Source organism: Haliotis rufescens, unplaced genomic scaffold (genome assembly GCF_023055435.1).
Source record: "Haliotis rufescens isolate VD_foot unplaced genomic scaffold, xgHalRufe1.0.p SCAF_7, whole genome shotgun sequence".
In the NCBI taxonomy this organism is placed as follows: Eukaryota; Metazoa; Mollusca; class Gastropoda; order Lepetellida; family Haliotidae; genus Haliotis; species Haliotis rufescens.
In genome coordinates, this window is record NW_025964361.1 from 51,585,373 (window position 1) to 51,599,452 (window position 14,080).

At 41.1% G+C, this 14,080-nt stretch overlaps 1 protein-coding gene across 1 annotated transcript; it reads left to right on the forward strand.

Moving 5' to 3' along the window:
- Positions 1–3,494: 3,494 nt before the first annotated feature.
- Positions 3,495–13,060, forward strand: LOC124111220 (mucin-5AC-like). Its single transcript, XM_046470862.2, has 3 exons — positions 3,495–3,566; positions 6,954–8,212; positions 9,938–13,060. The coding sequence occupies exons 1-3, from the start codon at positions 3,512–3,514 to the stop codon at positions 11,687–11,689; spliced, it is 3,066 nt and encodes a 1,021-aa protein (XP_046326818.2). The 5' UTR covers positions 3,495–3,511; the 3' UTR covers positions 11,690–13,060.
- The last annotated feature ends 1,020 nt before the right edge of the window (positions 13,061–14,080 follow it).

Consider the following 14,080-nt stretch of genomic DNA (forward strand, 5'->3'; position numbering starts at 1 on the left):
GATGGACATAATCTGACGCATCAGTGACAAGAATGATAGATGGCCGATCCAATTCTCTATTTGGACTTGTGCCATATCTTCCCGTGTAGTTTCATGTTAACAACTGACTTGCCTTTGCACGTATTTGTGACGGGTGCTACCGATTGGGCAGGATATGCTTACCTTTTGGCGAATGCTTGGTATGATCACTATTTGGTAGTGATTGATAAACACCTGCTTTTGATATAGTCGGAATCATACAATCGTACCATATGCTTAGTATGTTTTCAGGTGAATCAGTTTACTTGCCTTCGCATGTGTTTGTAATGGGTACCACATCTTGATAAGTATAGCTCACCTATTCACGAACACCTGGTATCATCACTAGTTGATAGTGATTCATAAACACATGCGTATGATCATGACATAGTCGGAATAATGCTTTCAGCGGGAATTTCTTATGCTTTGGAAATGAGTTTGTTGCATTTAATTAAGTCCTCAATGTGCGACCTGCTACATTGTTTGAAAGGCATTACTCAGAAGCTGGCGGATGACAAAGTAGAGATAATTGATGGATAACAACTTCTTTATTTATTGTAAAGGCGACGTTTCGGTACAGATCCTTTTATGGCGGATCTATACCGAAACGTCGCCTCTACAGTGAATAAAGAGTTGTTATCCATAAATTATTTCTGCTTTGCGTGACCTGCTATCTGTGTTTGGTAAATATAATTGACTGAAGCACTATTAAAATATTAATTAAGGTTGAAATTATCCTGATTGTATTCTTCTTTTCTCACTCTTCATATAGTGAGTGAGTGAGTTTGGTTTTACGCCGCTTTTAGCAATATTCCAGCAATATCACGGCGGGGGACACCAGAAATGGGCTCGACACATTGTACCCATGTCGGGAATCGAACCCGGGTCTTCGGCGTGACGAGCGAACGCTTTAACCACTAGGCTACCCGACGGTCCCTTATCTTCATATAATTCTGGTGGTTAGACGCGTTGTATTGATCACGTGGGGGCATTCCTGGAGATAAAAACACCAATATTCCTAAAAAACAAATGTCGAGGTTACCCGTAGCTACTGGTAATGTAATGATATTTCTTTTAGAATGCTCTTCTCTCATGAAACACAAAATTTAAATATTTTTAAAAATTGCAACCACCATATAGTAATCTCATTAAATAAACATTACCATATGAAGGAATACGAGTGTACATCTCTTATACATCCTGTTTTATTTGTTCAACCCTTACACTTTTGTCTGCAATGTATGATATTTAGAGTGATCTATTTACGTATTTAATGTGTTCAACAAACACGAACAGCTGTTAATAACCAATATATAAAACAAAAATCATTCGCATGTAATACAGTAGAAGGAGTGTTTTAAAGAACTGAAATAATTATTCCAAAGTTTAAAGTTTTATCAATATCAACTTAAACTATATTCCATGTGAATATGATACAGATAATTATTATTCAAATAATAAATATATGTTCAAAATAGGACAAAATGTTTTACTAAGCTCAAAACAAAAATTGCCATTTTATTGTATAATGGGACATGCAGCGGGCACACTGTTGTGTGCATCTCAAGAATAACTGGTATCAAGAACTATATCTATTCCAGTCCTGTGATTCAATTTAACGTGTCGAGAGGCGCTGATACGAGGCCTCAGTGAGTGAGTGAGTGAGTATGGTTTTACGCCGCTTTAGCAATATTCCAGCAATATCACGGCGGGGGACACCAGAAATGGGCTTCACACATTGTACCCATGTCGGGAATCGAACCCGGGTCTTTGGCGTCACGAGAAAACGCTTTAACCACTAGGCTACGAGGCCTCAGTCATGGATGTACAACTCCTATTCAGGGGATTTCAGGGGATTTATTTTGAATCGTAGTTTATTTCAAACTCACGAGCGAGACAAATTCAGTGCAAAGTTTGTGATAGGAGAAAGGGCAGGGGCGAATGGGTAAATGGTATTCATCGTTATTGCATTGATATACCACGCACTGGATAACCGAGTTGACAGTACGCTATATAAATATGGGATTTAATCATTTATTCAGCATATCAAAATACGTATCTTGAAGGGAAAAAGTCCAAAGGCAATATTAGTGATGAAAAACGTTAATAACCTACTCGTATTCCGAAAACTACCGAGAGTTAATGAGCAGCGTTGTCATTACGTGTCCCTGACGTCACAGTGGAGCGTTGACTTGCAGCCAATCACTGTTTCTGTATTGTGTTTGGTAGATTACTTGCGTTCGCCATGACATCTCCAGACAATGCCATCGATGAAAACAACGTTTCTTTCAATGACCTTACTCATATTCGTCCATATCGATAAAAGCCCGTGGTTAGTCAAAATAGTCTTGACAGCAGCGAGGAAAGCGAGGAAGATCTACCCAATGAAGACGATCAGTCCGATATCAACACGGAAGGACTAGGGAACACAATCTGGTGTTAAACGCTATCCTGACATTTCTAAATAAAATGGATGTTTGACAATAAAACAAAATCGCGAGACAGTTATACTTGTGTTAAATATACAGGGTGTCGATTGACGCTTACCATTGTCAAAACATTGTTCACTGTGTTAGCCTTATGCCCAACAATTAGCATAGTGATTGAGGTAAAGCCAAATTTGTTTTCTATACAAATAAATGTTATATGATAATTGTATTGTCTAGTGATGGCTGGTTACTTGGTTTAAACAGTTGTAGTTGTATGTACTTCATTGTTCAATAGGGGGCACGGGTTGCCCAGTCGTCTAAGGCGCCGCGATTCGCTGTGCAGAGTTGCATCCCTTTGGCACGCCAGAAACCAATGATTGTGAGTTCGAATCCCGGTTCGCCCCGATTATGTTTCTAGTTTTGTCAGCACCATACCCGTGCTCGTGGGTTTCACCGAAGTGGTAAACGTCTGAGACCTGTATCACTTCGGGCTTTCCTCCCACATTAAGCCGACACGCCGTGATATAACTGGAAAACTATTAAAAGCGGCGTTAAACCAAACTCACTCACTCACTCATTGTTCAATAGAGGGATACTAGGGACTGGCATTTAGCTTCCAGCATGTACAGTGACCCAACTCATCATTTTTTTTTAAAATAAAAAAAAATCAATTGATCTCCTTTAATCTTGCACCAAAATATGAAACATAAGTGTATGCTGTAATTTGTTGCCAACATGAACTAAAGAAATGAAACACATTTTGTTTCATATTAAACTTCCGGGTAAACGAAAGTACACCCATGTTCGATGGTAGCTAAAATGCAACAAACAAGAAACGGTTCCGGCTATGATTGTGTATGTGCTATTGTTGTGGTTGTGTTTTGAACTCATATTTGCAGTGTTGCGGCAACTGTCTTCAGCCTAGTAACGTTTCGAAAGCAGTTGCAATGCTTTGGTCAAATCCAATTTTCAAGTGTATGCTTTCATTTGCCCGGCATTTTACACGTCTTTTTAATTTGTGTTTTTATCTTATCGTTTCTTATCCATAGTACGCTGCCTAAGAGATGGGTTTACTGGTGGTGTTTGGCGTGGTCCTTCTATTAAGTACATGTCTATGTGGTAAGTACACGTCTTGACGCAGTGAAACCCGTTTAGTTACGGCCTCGTTAATCAGGAAAACTGACTTCCGGGCGATTGTATTTGAATATGTCTATATACATGTAATGTGGCATCGCCCCGTGGTCATGTGGAGATCCCCGCAGCGTCTTGCGTTAAACTATGGAACTTGTTGTTACCCTGCCTGGTGCTCGGCATTAAGGGGAAAACTGGTCGGCTCGGAGTCAGAATACCGAGTGGGGAATTCATGTTAAACCGCGGCATGGTACCTCAGTCGGCTAGCACAATAAAATCGGTATCAGTCCGGACTAGTACAAGTAGCCACACACGTGTATCCACGCCGCTATAGGGGCGGCCGGGTAGCCTAATGGTTAAAGCGTTCGCTCGTCACGCCGAAGACCCGGGTTCGATTCCCGACATGGATACAATGTGTGAAGCACATTTCCGGTGTCCCCCGCCGTAATATTGCTGGAAAATTGCTAAAAGCGGCGTAAAACCATACTCACTCACCCCACGCCGCTATATAAGTGCAATCATCTTGAACGCGACGTTAAATTTCATTTCACCTCACGTATATAATGTGAATGTTGTGAATACTTATTTATGACATTGTATAGATATTGTAAAGCAATATATAAATTCACATTTGAAAAGGGTTAATATTTATTTATAAATAGTTAGTCCTTCATATATAAAAAAAAGTTTCATAACGTTTATCTTCCAATTGAACGTTTAGTTTTATATTCTCGCTTCCGGCTTAAATGTGATGAAGTGATGTTTGAATCTATATACTGTTTTTATTTCTACACGTAGCATGCCAAGTTATTTGACAAAATGATTAAAGATGTAGCTACGTGTCAAGGGTGCAGCATTCGCTGTACAGTTGTCCATTACACGTGCCTGACGGTTGGTTTGTATCCTAGATGAGGTGAGGTGAAATGGGGTTTAAGGCGCGTCCAAGATTATTGGACTTATAAAGCGACGTGCATGCACGTGTGTGTGTGGCTGCTTGTACTAGCCCGGACTAATGCCGATTTATAGTGCTAGCCCACTGAGATATCATGCCGCAGTTTAACATGAATACCCCACTCAGACACAGTATACTGACTCCGAGCCGACCAGTCCTTGTTTTAGCGCCTTAATGCCGAGCACCAGACAGGGTAACAACAAGCACACTCTTTTAGCGTCTTTTGGTATGGCGCGGCCGGGGATCGAACCCCGGGTCTTCCGCTCTCCGGGGCGACGCTCTACCACTAGACCACGGAGGAGGTCCTGGTATCCTAAACTCGCCGTGTGTATGGATCACGTTGGTCTCTGCAAGATGATGATGTGATCCTTGGATTTAAAAGGGTTGAAAACACCTATGAATAGGACGACTGTGGGCTAGCCTCCACATACAGTTAAACACCGTTGTGTCGAACTTACGTTTGGCTCGAAGTAAAACATTTTACCTGCGTGTTCCTTTTTTATTCATCATTTTTGGTTGGGTCGAACTTCGTATAACATTCAACATAGACATAACGGTGTTTGACTGTATTCTGAAAAGCAGCAATGTCCATGAGGAAGTGTTCAAAGCGGCCTGAAATTCAACATATCCAACCCATTTTCCTACTGTGCGATCAGTTCCACGATCCAGAAATGAAAATAAAGCTTGTTTCTTGATTAACGCCGCATTCGGCAATATTCCTGCTACACAACAGCGGTTTGTAAATAATTGAGTCTGGACCAGACTATCTAGTGATTGATGTGAATAACGATCCACGCATCGGGGCACGACGTCACGCAATCAACTGAGACACCAATCCTGACCACCCGGTCCATTTGTACCAGCATAGCGCTGGACCAATTCCCACCCGGAATTCCCACGGAGCAAAATAGAGTAAACATAACTACCATGTAACATTATCAAAGATGGTTCAGTGAAGAATGGTGTTGGTGTTAGACTAGTAGATGTGTCAAGACGAAAACAAAACTGACCGAATCCCCTGGTGGTCAGTCCTCTGTACATCAATTCACGTTCGTTTTCGATAGACCCCTAATAATTTTATACTAAGTCTGAACTTAATAACCGTCATTACCGATAGTCACTCGATGGTTGATGAAACTAGTGATGACGTTTATACAGAAGTGAGTGAGTATTGTTTTCGTCGCTTTTAGCAATATTCCAGCAATATCACCGCGGGGTACACCAGAAATGGGCTTCTCACATTGTACCCATGTGGGAATCGAACCCGGGTCTTCGACGTGAGGAGCGAACGATTTAACCACTAGGCTACCCGACCGCCCTTATACATAAGTAATTCCATCCCTGCGTTCCTATATCTGATACTAGTGAGCGGGTTGGACGTAAGGCCGAAGCGAAGAGGGCCCAGAAGTTGACCACGCTGGTGAAACCCTCGGGTATGGTGCTGACAAACCTAGAAACAGAGATTTGAACCTACATACTACAGTGCCGGGCAAAAGAAAGTATACACTCATATTTAATGGTGGCTAAAAATGAAACAAACAAGTAATGGTGATTGGATCGAGATCTATTTTATATGGGTATCATTGTTGTGTTTTGGACCTTAAGTTTGCAGTGTTTCGGCGACTATTTTCAGCCTATTAACGTTTTGATGACGTTTGTTATCGTAATAATTTCGCCAAATCCATTTTTGTAGTGTATGCTTTCTTTTGCCCTCTAAAGTTTACTAGAAGCACACATTCCGAAATCATTGAGATTATACGCGTTTTAATCTACCATTACTCCATGTGCAACTTACTTACTCCATAATATGGTCTCCTAGAAGGGATGTGTCGCATTATCGCCCTTACAAAAACAAGCAAAAAATATGAATACACAATGCCATTTTGAAAGTGGTCAAATGTAACGAATGTTATATTTGGGATAACACTTTCTTAGTAAAGTACAGATTCTCGTACTTTTTTTGGGTTGAATCCCGTCCGGCACACAAAGTCGATCTAACCGATCCAATCGATCTAACCCACTCAGCCACCGAGGCTTCCACAAAAATGAAAGTCCACATTTGACCACTTTCTAAATGGCATTGTGTATTCATAGCTTTTGGGCATGGGAGCCGTGCCAATTTACACTTGTCAGGGGGGTTCTCAAAGTACTTCATTTTTGTGGAAGCCTCGGTGGCTGAGTGGGTTAGATCGATGACTTTGTCTGCTGGCCATTAGGTGCCTCACCCTGGCAAGTGTGGGTTCGAATCCCGGACGGGACTTCATCCAAAAAAAGTACGAGAATCGGTACTTTACTAATAAAGTGTTATCCCAAATATAACATTCGTTACAAGCAAAAATTAACCAAAGCGCGACAATGCGACAGCCCGACAATGTCCCTTCTAGGGTTCCATACTATAAGGTTTGCTTTCGTATTATTTTCAGCTGTCCCCAACCAGTTTGGAAGAGAATTTATAGTTGTGTTTACAGAACACATCCAAGATTACAGCACCCTGGAACTGTTCTTATCAACGGAGGAACCGACGCCCGTATCTGTGACCATATCGGCTCCCCTCGAACCGGAAACTCAGGCAGCCATCACGGCGACCGTGAACCAAGGGGAGAGTACTCGTGTCACTCTTTCAAAACTGATTAACCTAAAGTTTTCAGCTGTTTACAATCGCGGTATATCAGTAGTAAGCAGTGGTGATATTTGTGTGCAGGGTTTCACCAACAGCGAGTATAGTAAATACATAAGTGTTGGCGCGTTCATTGCTTATCCAGTAAATTCTTTTGCCAAAGAATACATCGTTGTTGCATGCTGTGAAGACAACAGCTGTGAGATTGCTGTTGTGAGTTCTGTGGATGAAACAAATGTGACCGTTTATTTACAAATATCGAATAATAAGAAAGTCGCGTTCTCAGGGAATGACTTCTACGACGGCGATACCATAAACATCACACTAAACAGGTATCAGGCAGTTCAACTTCAATCAACCGGTGATCTCTCGGGATCTCGCGTTATTGCTTCGGAACCAGTCGGGGTGTTTATAGGAACCGACTTGACTCGTATTGGAAGTAGAGGGGTTGGTGACTTCTTAGGGGAACAGCTTCTGCCCAGTCACGTGATGGGCATGGACTACTTTCTCATGCCCTTCCCAGATCGTACAGTCGGGGACGTGATAAAAATTGTTGCTGAGTTTGCAAATACTAAAATAACGTTTCAAGAGGAAGATTACATCATTGCCCACGCTGGAGGTACTTTAAAGTTGACATTGCCGTCATCCTCTCCATCGGCGTTGATGTCAAATAAACGGATCGTTGTGGCACAGGTGTCTCAATCATTTCTTTCTAGTGAACAAAATGACACAGATCCTTCTATGATGATAGTTCCTCCAAAGGAACAATGGCTTCAAAAGTACGTCTTCGCTTCCCCTCAGCTTTCAAGCGAGTTTAATCCTGTCAAGATGGCAATATTTGCAGAATCAACGTGTAAAAACGACGTTATTTTGGACACGACGATTCCAACGTTAACGTGGAGTGACGTTGGTGACGTCGCTGTGACTTACGTAACGCTGACCAACACTGCTCATACTCTCCGTGTCAACACTTCTTGTGGATCTGTCTGGGGGTATCTCTATGGCACCTCATACGAGAAGGCGTGGTCCATGCCAATAGGGTGGAATATGATCACACTGCCTGAGGTAGGTCTGTCCACAAAGATCATTTTGGGGTTAAGTCCAAAACAAATAATCTGTGACTAAAACACTCGCATATCAGTTACAAACTAGTTTCATGTCTTCTCAGTTTCTGGAGTTGTTCCAGATGCATTGGAAACGTTTAATCAAAGTTTAGAACTGTTGCGTCCCATAAAGTATATGAAATTGTATCCCTTTCATCGACCGATTAATATTCTCCTCATCTGCTGCAAAACATTCACTTCCGAGTTTACATTCACTTGACTCGTGGTATGAATTATTGGATTGACGTTGACACTGGCACGTTCAGGTTTGTTGTCTAACGCCGCATCCAGCAATATTCTAGTTACATGACGGCGGTCTGTAAACAGTCGAGTCAACTGGACAATCCAGTGATCGATATCATGAGCATCTATCCACGCAATTTGGATACCATGACATGCATCAACCAAGTCAGCAAGCTTGACAACCCGATCTCGTTTGTAGCCTCTTACAAGCATGGATTGCTGAAGACCAATTCCAACCCGAATCCTCACGGTGTATCACTAGGTTTATACAGTATAACGTTATAACGAACTCAAAGGGACTACTAATTTTAGTTCGTTATAACCGTAGTTGGTTATAAGCATATATACAGCATAACTACAGCAAAAAGTCGGGACCAAAAAGTAAGTTCGTTATATCCGTCAGTTGGTTTTAACCGTAGTCTACTGTATTTGAAATTGAAGACTGAGTTGACTTATGGATTCAACCTCGTTGTTTTTCAAAGCTACGTAAGGGTACAGATGCTTGATGGTTATTAAGTAGGTGATCAACAACTAGCTAGGGCATGGTTAAATATCAGTATACACACAGGTTGACACAGACAACAAAACGGTTATAAAGTGATGACATGACAAAGTGACAACGGGGATGAAACCTTGTGATTTATAGCTACACTAGCATACATTTGATCTTATAGTCTCGGGGGTGATGTTTGGTTGTTGATGATTTTTCCTGTGGCCTGGGTGATTGACTTCAAGGCGGTGTTGCTGGTGTAGACGACGTCTTTCTTGGAATGTTTGGAGAGGCTGTTGTTACCTGAGTGTGAGAGGTATATCGTGAATGGCGCTGTTTGTTGTCTATGTGTTCTGATTCTTGGTGTGGATTTAATGCTTGACGAGCTTGACGAGCTTGACGAGCATTGCTGGGTATCCACTGTTTGCCGTGCAGACATAGCTGATGTGATCTAATTCTTGTTGGAGTGATTCTTGTCTCACAGATGTTCTTTACTATTCTGGTACAGGTGGTTGTGGTGGATACCATGGTCCTTTGGCGTGGTTGTACTTGTACTCGATGTATTGGTCAATTTTGGTGAGTTTCCTATGTTTGGAGTTCTTGTGGACTTGGACGTCTGGGAAGGACAGCTGGCTGCATGGCGCATTCTCCAGGATGTATTCGTCATGCGTTGGTGTTCATTGATATGTTCTGTTTATGTAACTGTACCTAGATAACCATGCTCTATCCAGCTGTTGATCACTTGCTTCATAACGTTACTGGCTCTGAACTGAATCGTCCCATTGAAAGAAAATAGGAAGATGAAGTCCTTGTCAACTCTGTTTTCATTGACACTACAGCTTCTGAAATGTTGTTTGATGATACCTTTTAAATAAATTAACCTAGCAACTAAATCAATCCCTATTCATTTGTTTGAAATTGTTTCTTGATTTACTTGTTCTTTGTGCTTTTTAGGCAAGGACAACAACATCAAATAGTACACACACAACGACGGCATCTACAACACGTTTAACTACCAGTACTGCAATCACAATTCCAGCTACAACGACAATATCCCCAACTACAACGAGCACAATTCCAAGTACAACGACCACAATCCCAACTATAACGACCACAATTCCAACTACAACGACCTCAGTTCTAACTACAACGACCACAATTCCAACTACAACGACAACAGTAGCTACTACCACATCTTCTACTGCAACCGTTCCCCTAACAACTACATCCACACTAACAACCAGTGATGTCACTACGTCAACTTCAACTACCAGTACTGCAATCATAATTCCAACTACAACGACCATAACCCCAAATACAACGAGCACAATTCCAACTACAACGACGCCAACTACAACGGCCATAATGCCAACTACAACGACCAAAACCCCAACTACAACGACCATAATTCCAAGTACAACGACCACAATTCCAACTATAACGACCACAATCCCAACTACAACGACCTCAGTTCTAACTACAACGACCACAATTCCACCTACAACGAAAACAGTAGCTACCACCACATCTTCTACTGCAACCGTTCCCCTATCAACTGCATCCACTACTTCCACACTTACAACCAGTGATGTCACTACGTCAACTTCAACTACCAGTACTGCAATCACAATTCCAACTACAACGACCATAACCCCAAATACAACGAGCATAATTCCAACTACAACGACGCCAACTACAACGGCCATAATGCCAACTACAACGACTAAAACCCCAACTACAACGACCGTAATTCCAACTACAACGACAACAGTAGCTACTACCACATCTTCTGCTACAACCGTTCCCCAAACAACAACATTCACTACTTCCACGCATACAACCAGTGATGTCACTACGTCAATTTCAACTACCAGTACTGCAATCACAATTCCAACTACAACGACCATAACCCCAAATACAACGAGCACAATTCCAACTACAACGACGCCAACTACAACGGCCACAATGCCAACTACCTGGACCAAAACCCCAAGTACAACGACCACAATTCCAGCAACAACGACCACAACCCCAGATACAACGACCATAATTCCAACTACAACGACAACAGTAGCTTCTACCACATCTTCTACTACAACCGTTCCCCTAACAACCACATCCACTACCTCCACACTTACAACCAGTGATGTCACTACGTCAACTCCAACCACAACTTCTTCTCTGACTGCGACACCAACTACTACCCATACGGGCACGGCGACAACGACCACACCTGCTACTCCATCAACTACCATGCTCCCCAGTTCACCCACGACTGCAACTACCGCTACTAGCGTTACTTCGACATTACACCCAACAAATACAGCCAGCACTTCAACTGCCATCCAAACTGCAGCGTCTACGTTATCAGCTGCGTCGGATGCTTCAACATCAACCACACTGACTGTACCGTCACCAGCATCAATTCCGTCAATGCAAGCTCTGTCTTGCATCTGTGTATGTAAAACAAATTCAACAAACACACAACTGACAAGAATCTTAAATGATATCAAGAAGAAATTGTTACTCCCTAAACAATCTCTGTCCTCGACCGTACGCAAACTGACAAGTTCATCTGACTCACGACCTTCAGCAGCAGTTTTTGGTACTCTTGGAGTGCTGCTTATCACCATCACCATCGTGGCGTTAGTGGCGCCAGACGCCATTGCCGTCTTATCATTCTTCAGTCAGAAGATGACGGCATAAATATCTCAGGTGCGTGTTTAGCTCAATGGGTTGTGTGAGTGTACGTATCAAAGGCATTGTTTTTGTGCGCTGTGCCACAGCATAATAAGCACACTATAAAACGTGTGCTTATTATGACAGTATGTTCAAAGAGTAACACAAACATACCTAAATGATTTGTTGGAAGCGAACACATACTTCTGATCTTCACCTGAAATTTGAACATTAGGCATTACTGGAAGAGGGATGCATGTGAGTGTAGTGCTCTATAAGCCTTGCATTTGCTAAAATAAGTGTGTTTATATTTAATGCCGAACTAAGCAATATTGCAGCGGTGGTCTGTAAAAGGCTCGATGTTTATATTGTTAATTCATATTTTGATAACTGTGAGAAATGGGCACAGTGTGATGACAGAAGAAGAAATACAGAAAATGCAGTGAAAAAAATGGAAACGGAATTTTCCAGGACAATTCTAGTGAGTGAGTGAGTTGGGTCTAACACCGCTTTTAACATTATTCAATTTATATGTAGGAGGAAAGCTCGAAGTGCTGCAGGTTTTAGACGTATTCCACTAGGTGAAACCCCTGAAATCTTTCAACAATCACGTAATATAATAATGCCATATTTTATGAAGTACTTAAGAAAGAATATTTTCCACGTGATGGAATAATGGGCTCTTGAAGAAACGATGTAGAACTTAACCTTATAATTATTTAAGGGTCTTAATATAATGGGAAAAGCATTACATCAGTAATTATACAAAACTCACTGTTTTGTTTGAACTTAAAATTGCATATTTGAATCCTAGTTTGGGAGGGATTATTGTTTTTAGTTATTTGTTTTCAGAAAGCTTTTGATATGGTTGATAGGACAAAATTACTGTATTTTGGCTTGACACAAATTCATCCCTGGTATTTGATTAACTTGAAGCATGAATAGCGTTAAAGTTTCTGTGAAGCTCAACTCACCACATTATACACAATTATTTGACACCTCATGTGGTGTAGGACAAGGATGTATGCTTTCACCGTTACTGTTTTGGATGTACACAGGTGAACTAGTAAATGTTATGAAGAGGGGATCTTCACTGATTGTGGTGTTGATAAAATAGTTTTGCTTTTATTAGCTGATGATGTGTCAAAATGCGCAGATTCTTTTTAGAAGGATACTGCTTTTAATGGGGATTAACGGTAAACATTAGCAGAATAAAGTTATGGTATTTAAAAATGGATGACCTTTATCACAACAGGCAAAATGGTTTATTAATGGTGAACAGACTAAGTGAGTGAGTTGGGTTTAACGCCGCTTTTAACATTATTCCAGTTATATCACGGCGTGCCAGCTTAATGTGGGAGGAAATCCCGAAGTGATGCAGGTGACAGACGTTTAGCACTTCGATGAAACCCACGAGCTCTGGCTGGTGCTGACAAACCTAGAAACATAATCGGGGCGAACCGGGATTCGAACCCACAATCATAGGTTTCTGGCGTGCAGAAGGGACGCAACTCTGCACAGCGAATCGCGGCGCCTTAGACGACTGGGTCACCCGTGCCCACGTGAACAGTGGTGTAAATAGCTTTGTACTTTACTCAAGCATGTTTACTTCAGCTAAGCAGGCAAACAAGGCTTTTGTACCTGGCCTTTAGCTAGTAAAATGATGATGTTCAAATATCAAGAGGTAAACCTTGATACACAACTTAAAATCTTTGATTTTAAAGTTTTACCTATCTCACTATATGGTGTGGAAATATGATGTACAGAAGTAAGAAAAATCATTGAAATTGTACATAGTAAATAGTGTATATACACATAGGATACACATCCCAAAATACTGCAGTGTTATGTGAACTTGGAAGAATGAGAATGTATGAACATGGTGTTGTGAGAGGTATAAATATTTGATCAAGCTGTTAAGATTGCCTTCAGTCGAGTATCCATATATTGTGTAAATATGGTGATTTAGGTCACACAAATTGGGTTCCATTTGCAAGATATACAAAGTTAAGTTATGGATTTGGTAATGTATGATTGATGCATGATGTTGGAGGCTGTAATGTGTTTATTTATACATTTAAGCAAAGAACACAATATTTGTTCATGGTCAAACTGTATATGTGAGCCACCAATATGAGACCTGAACAATATTTGTCATCAATTTAACCTGCAATGTGTTTATTTATACATTTAAGCAAAGAACACAATATTTGTTCATGGTCAAACTGTATATGTGAGCCACCAATATGAGACCTGAACAATATTTGTCATCAATTAAACCTGTAATTCAAGAAGGCTCTTACAAAGTTTACATGTTCTTCAAATGATTTTTTAAATCCAAAGAAAAATAAATGTCTGATGATCATGCTGTTACTGGATGTTTATGCAATTTCTGTGGAGAATCACAGATAATGAATA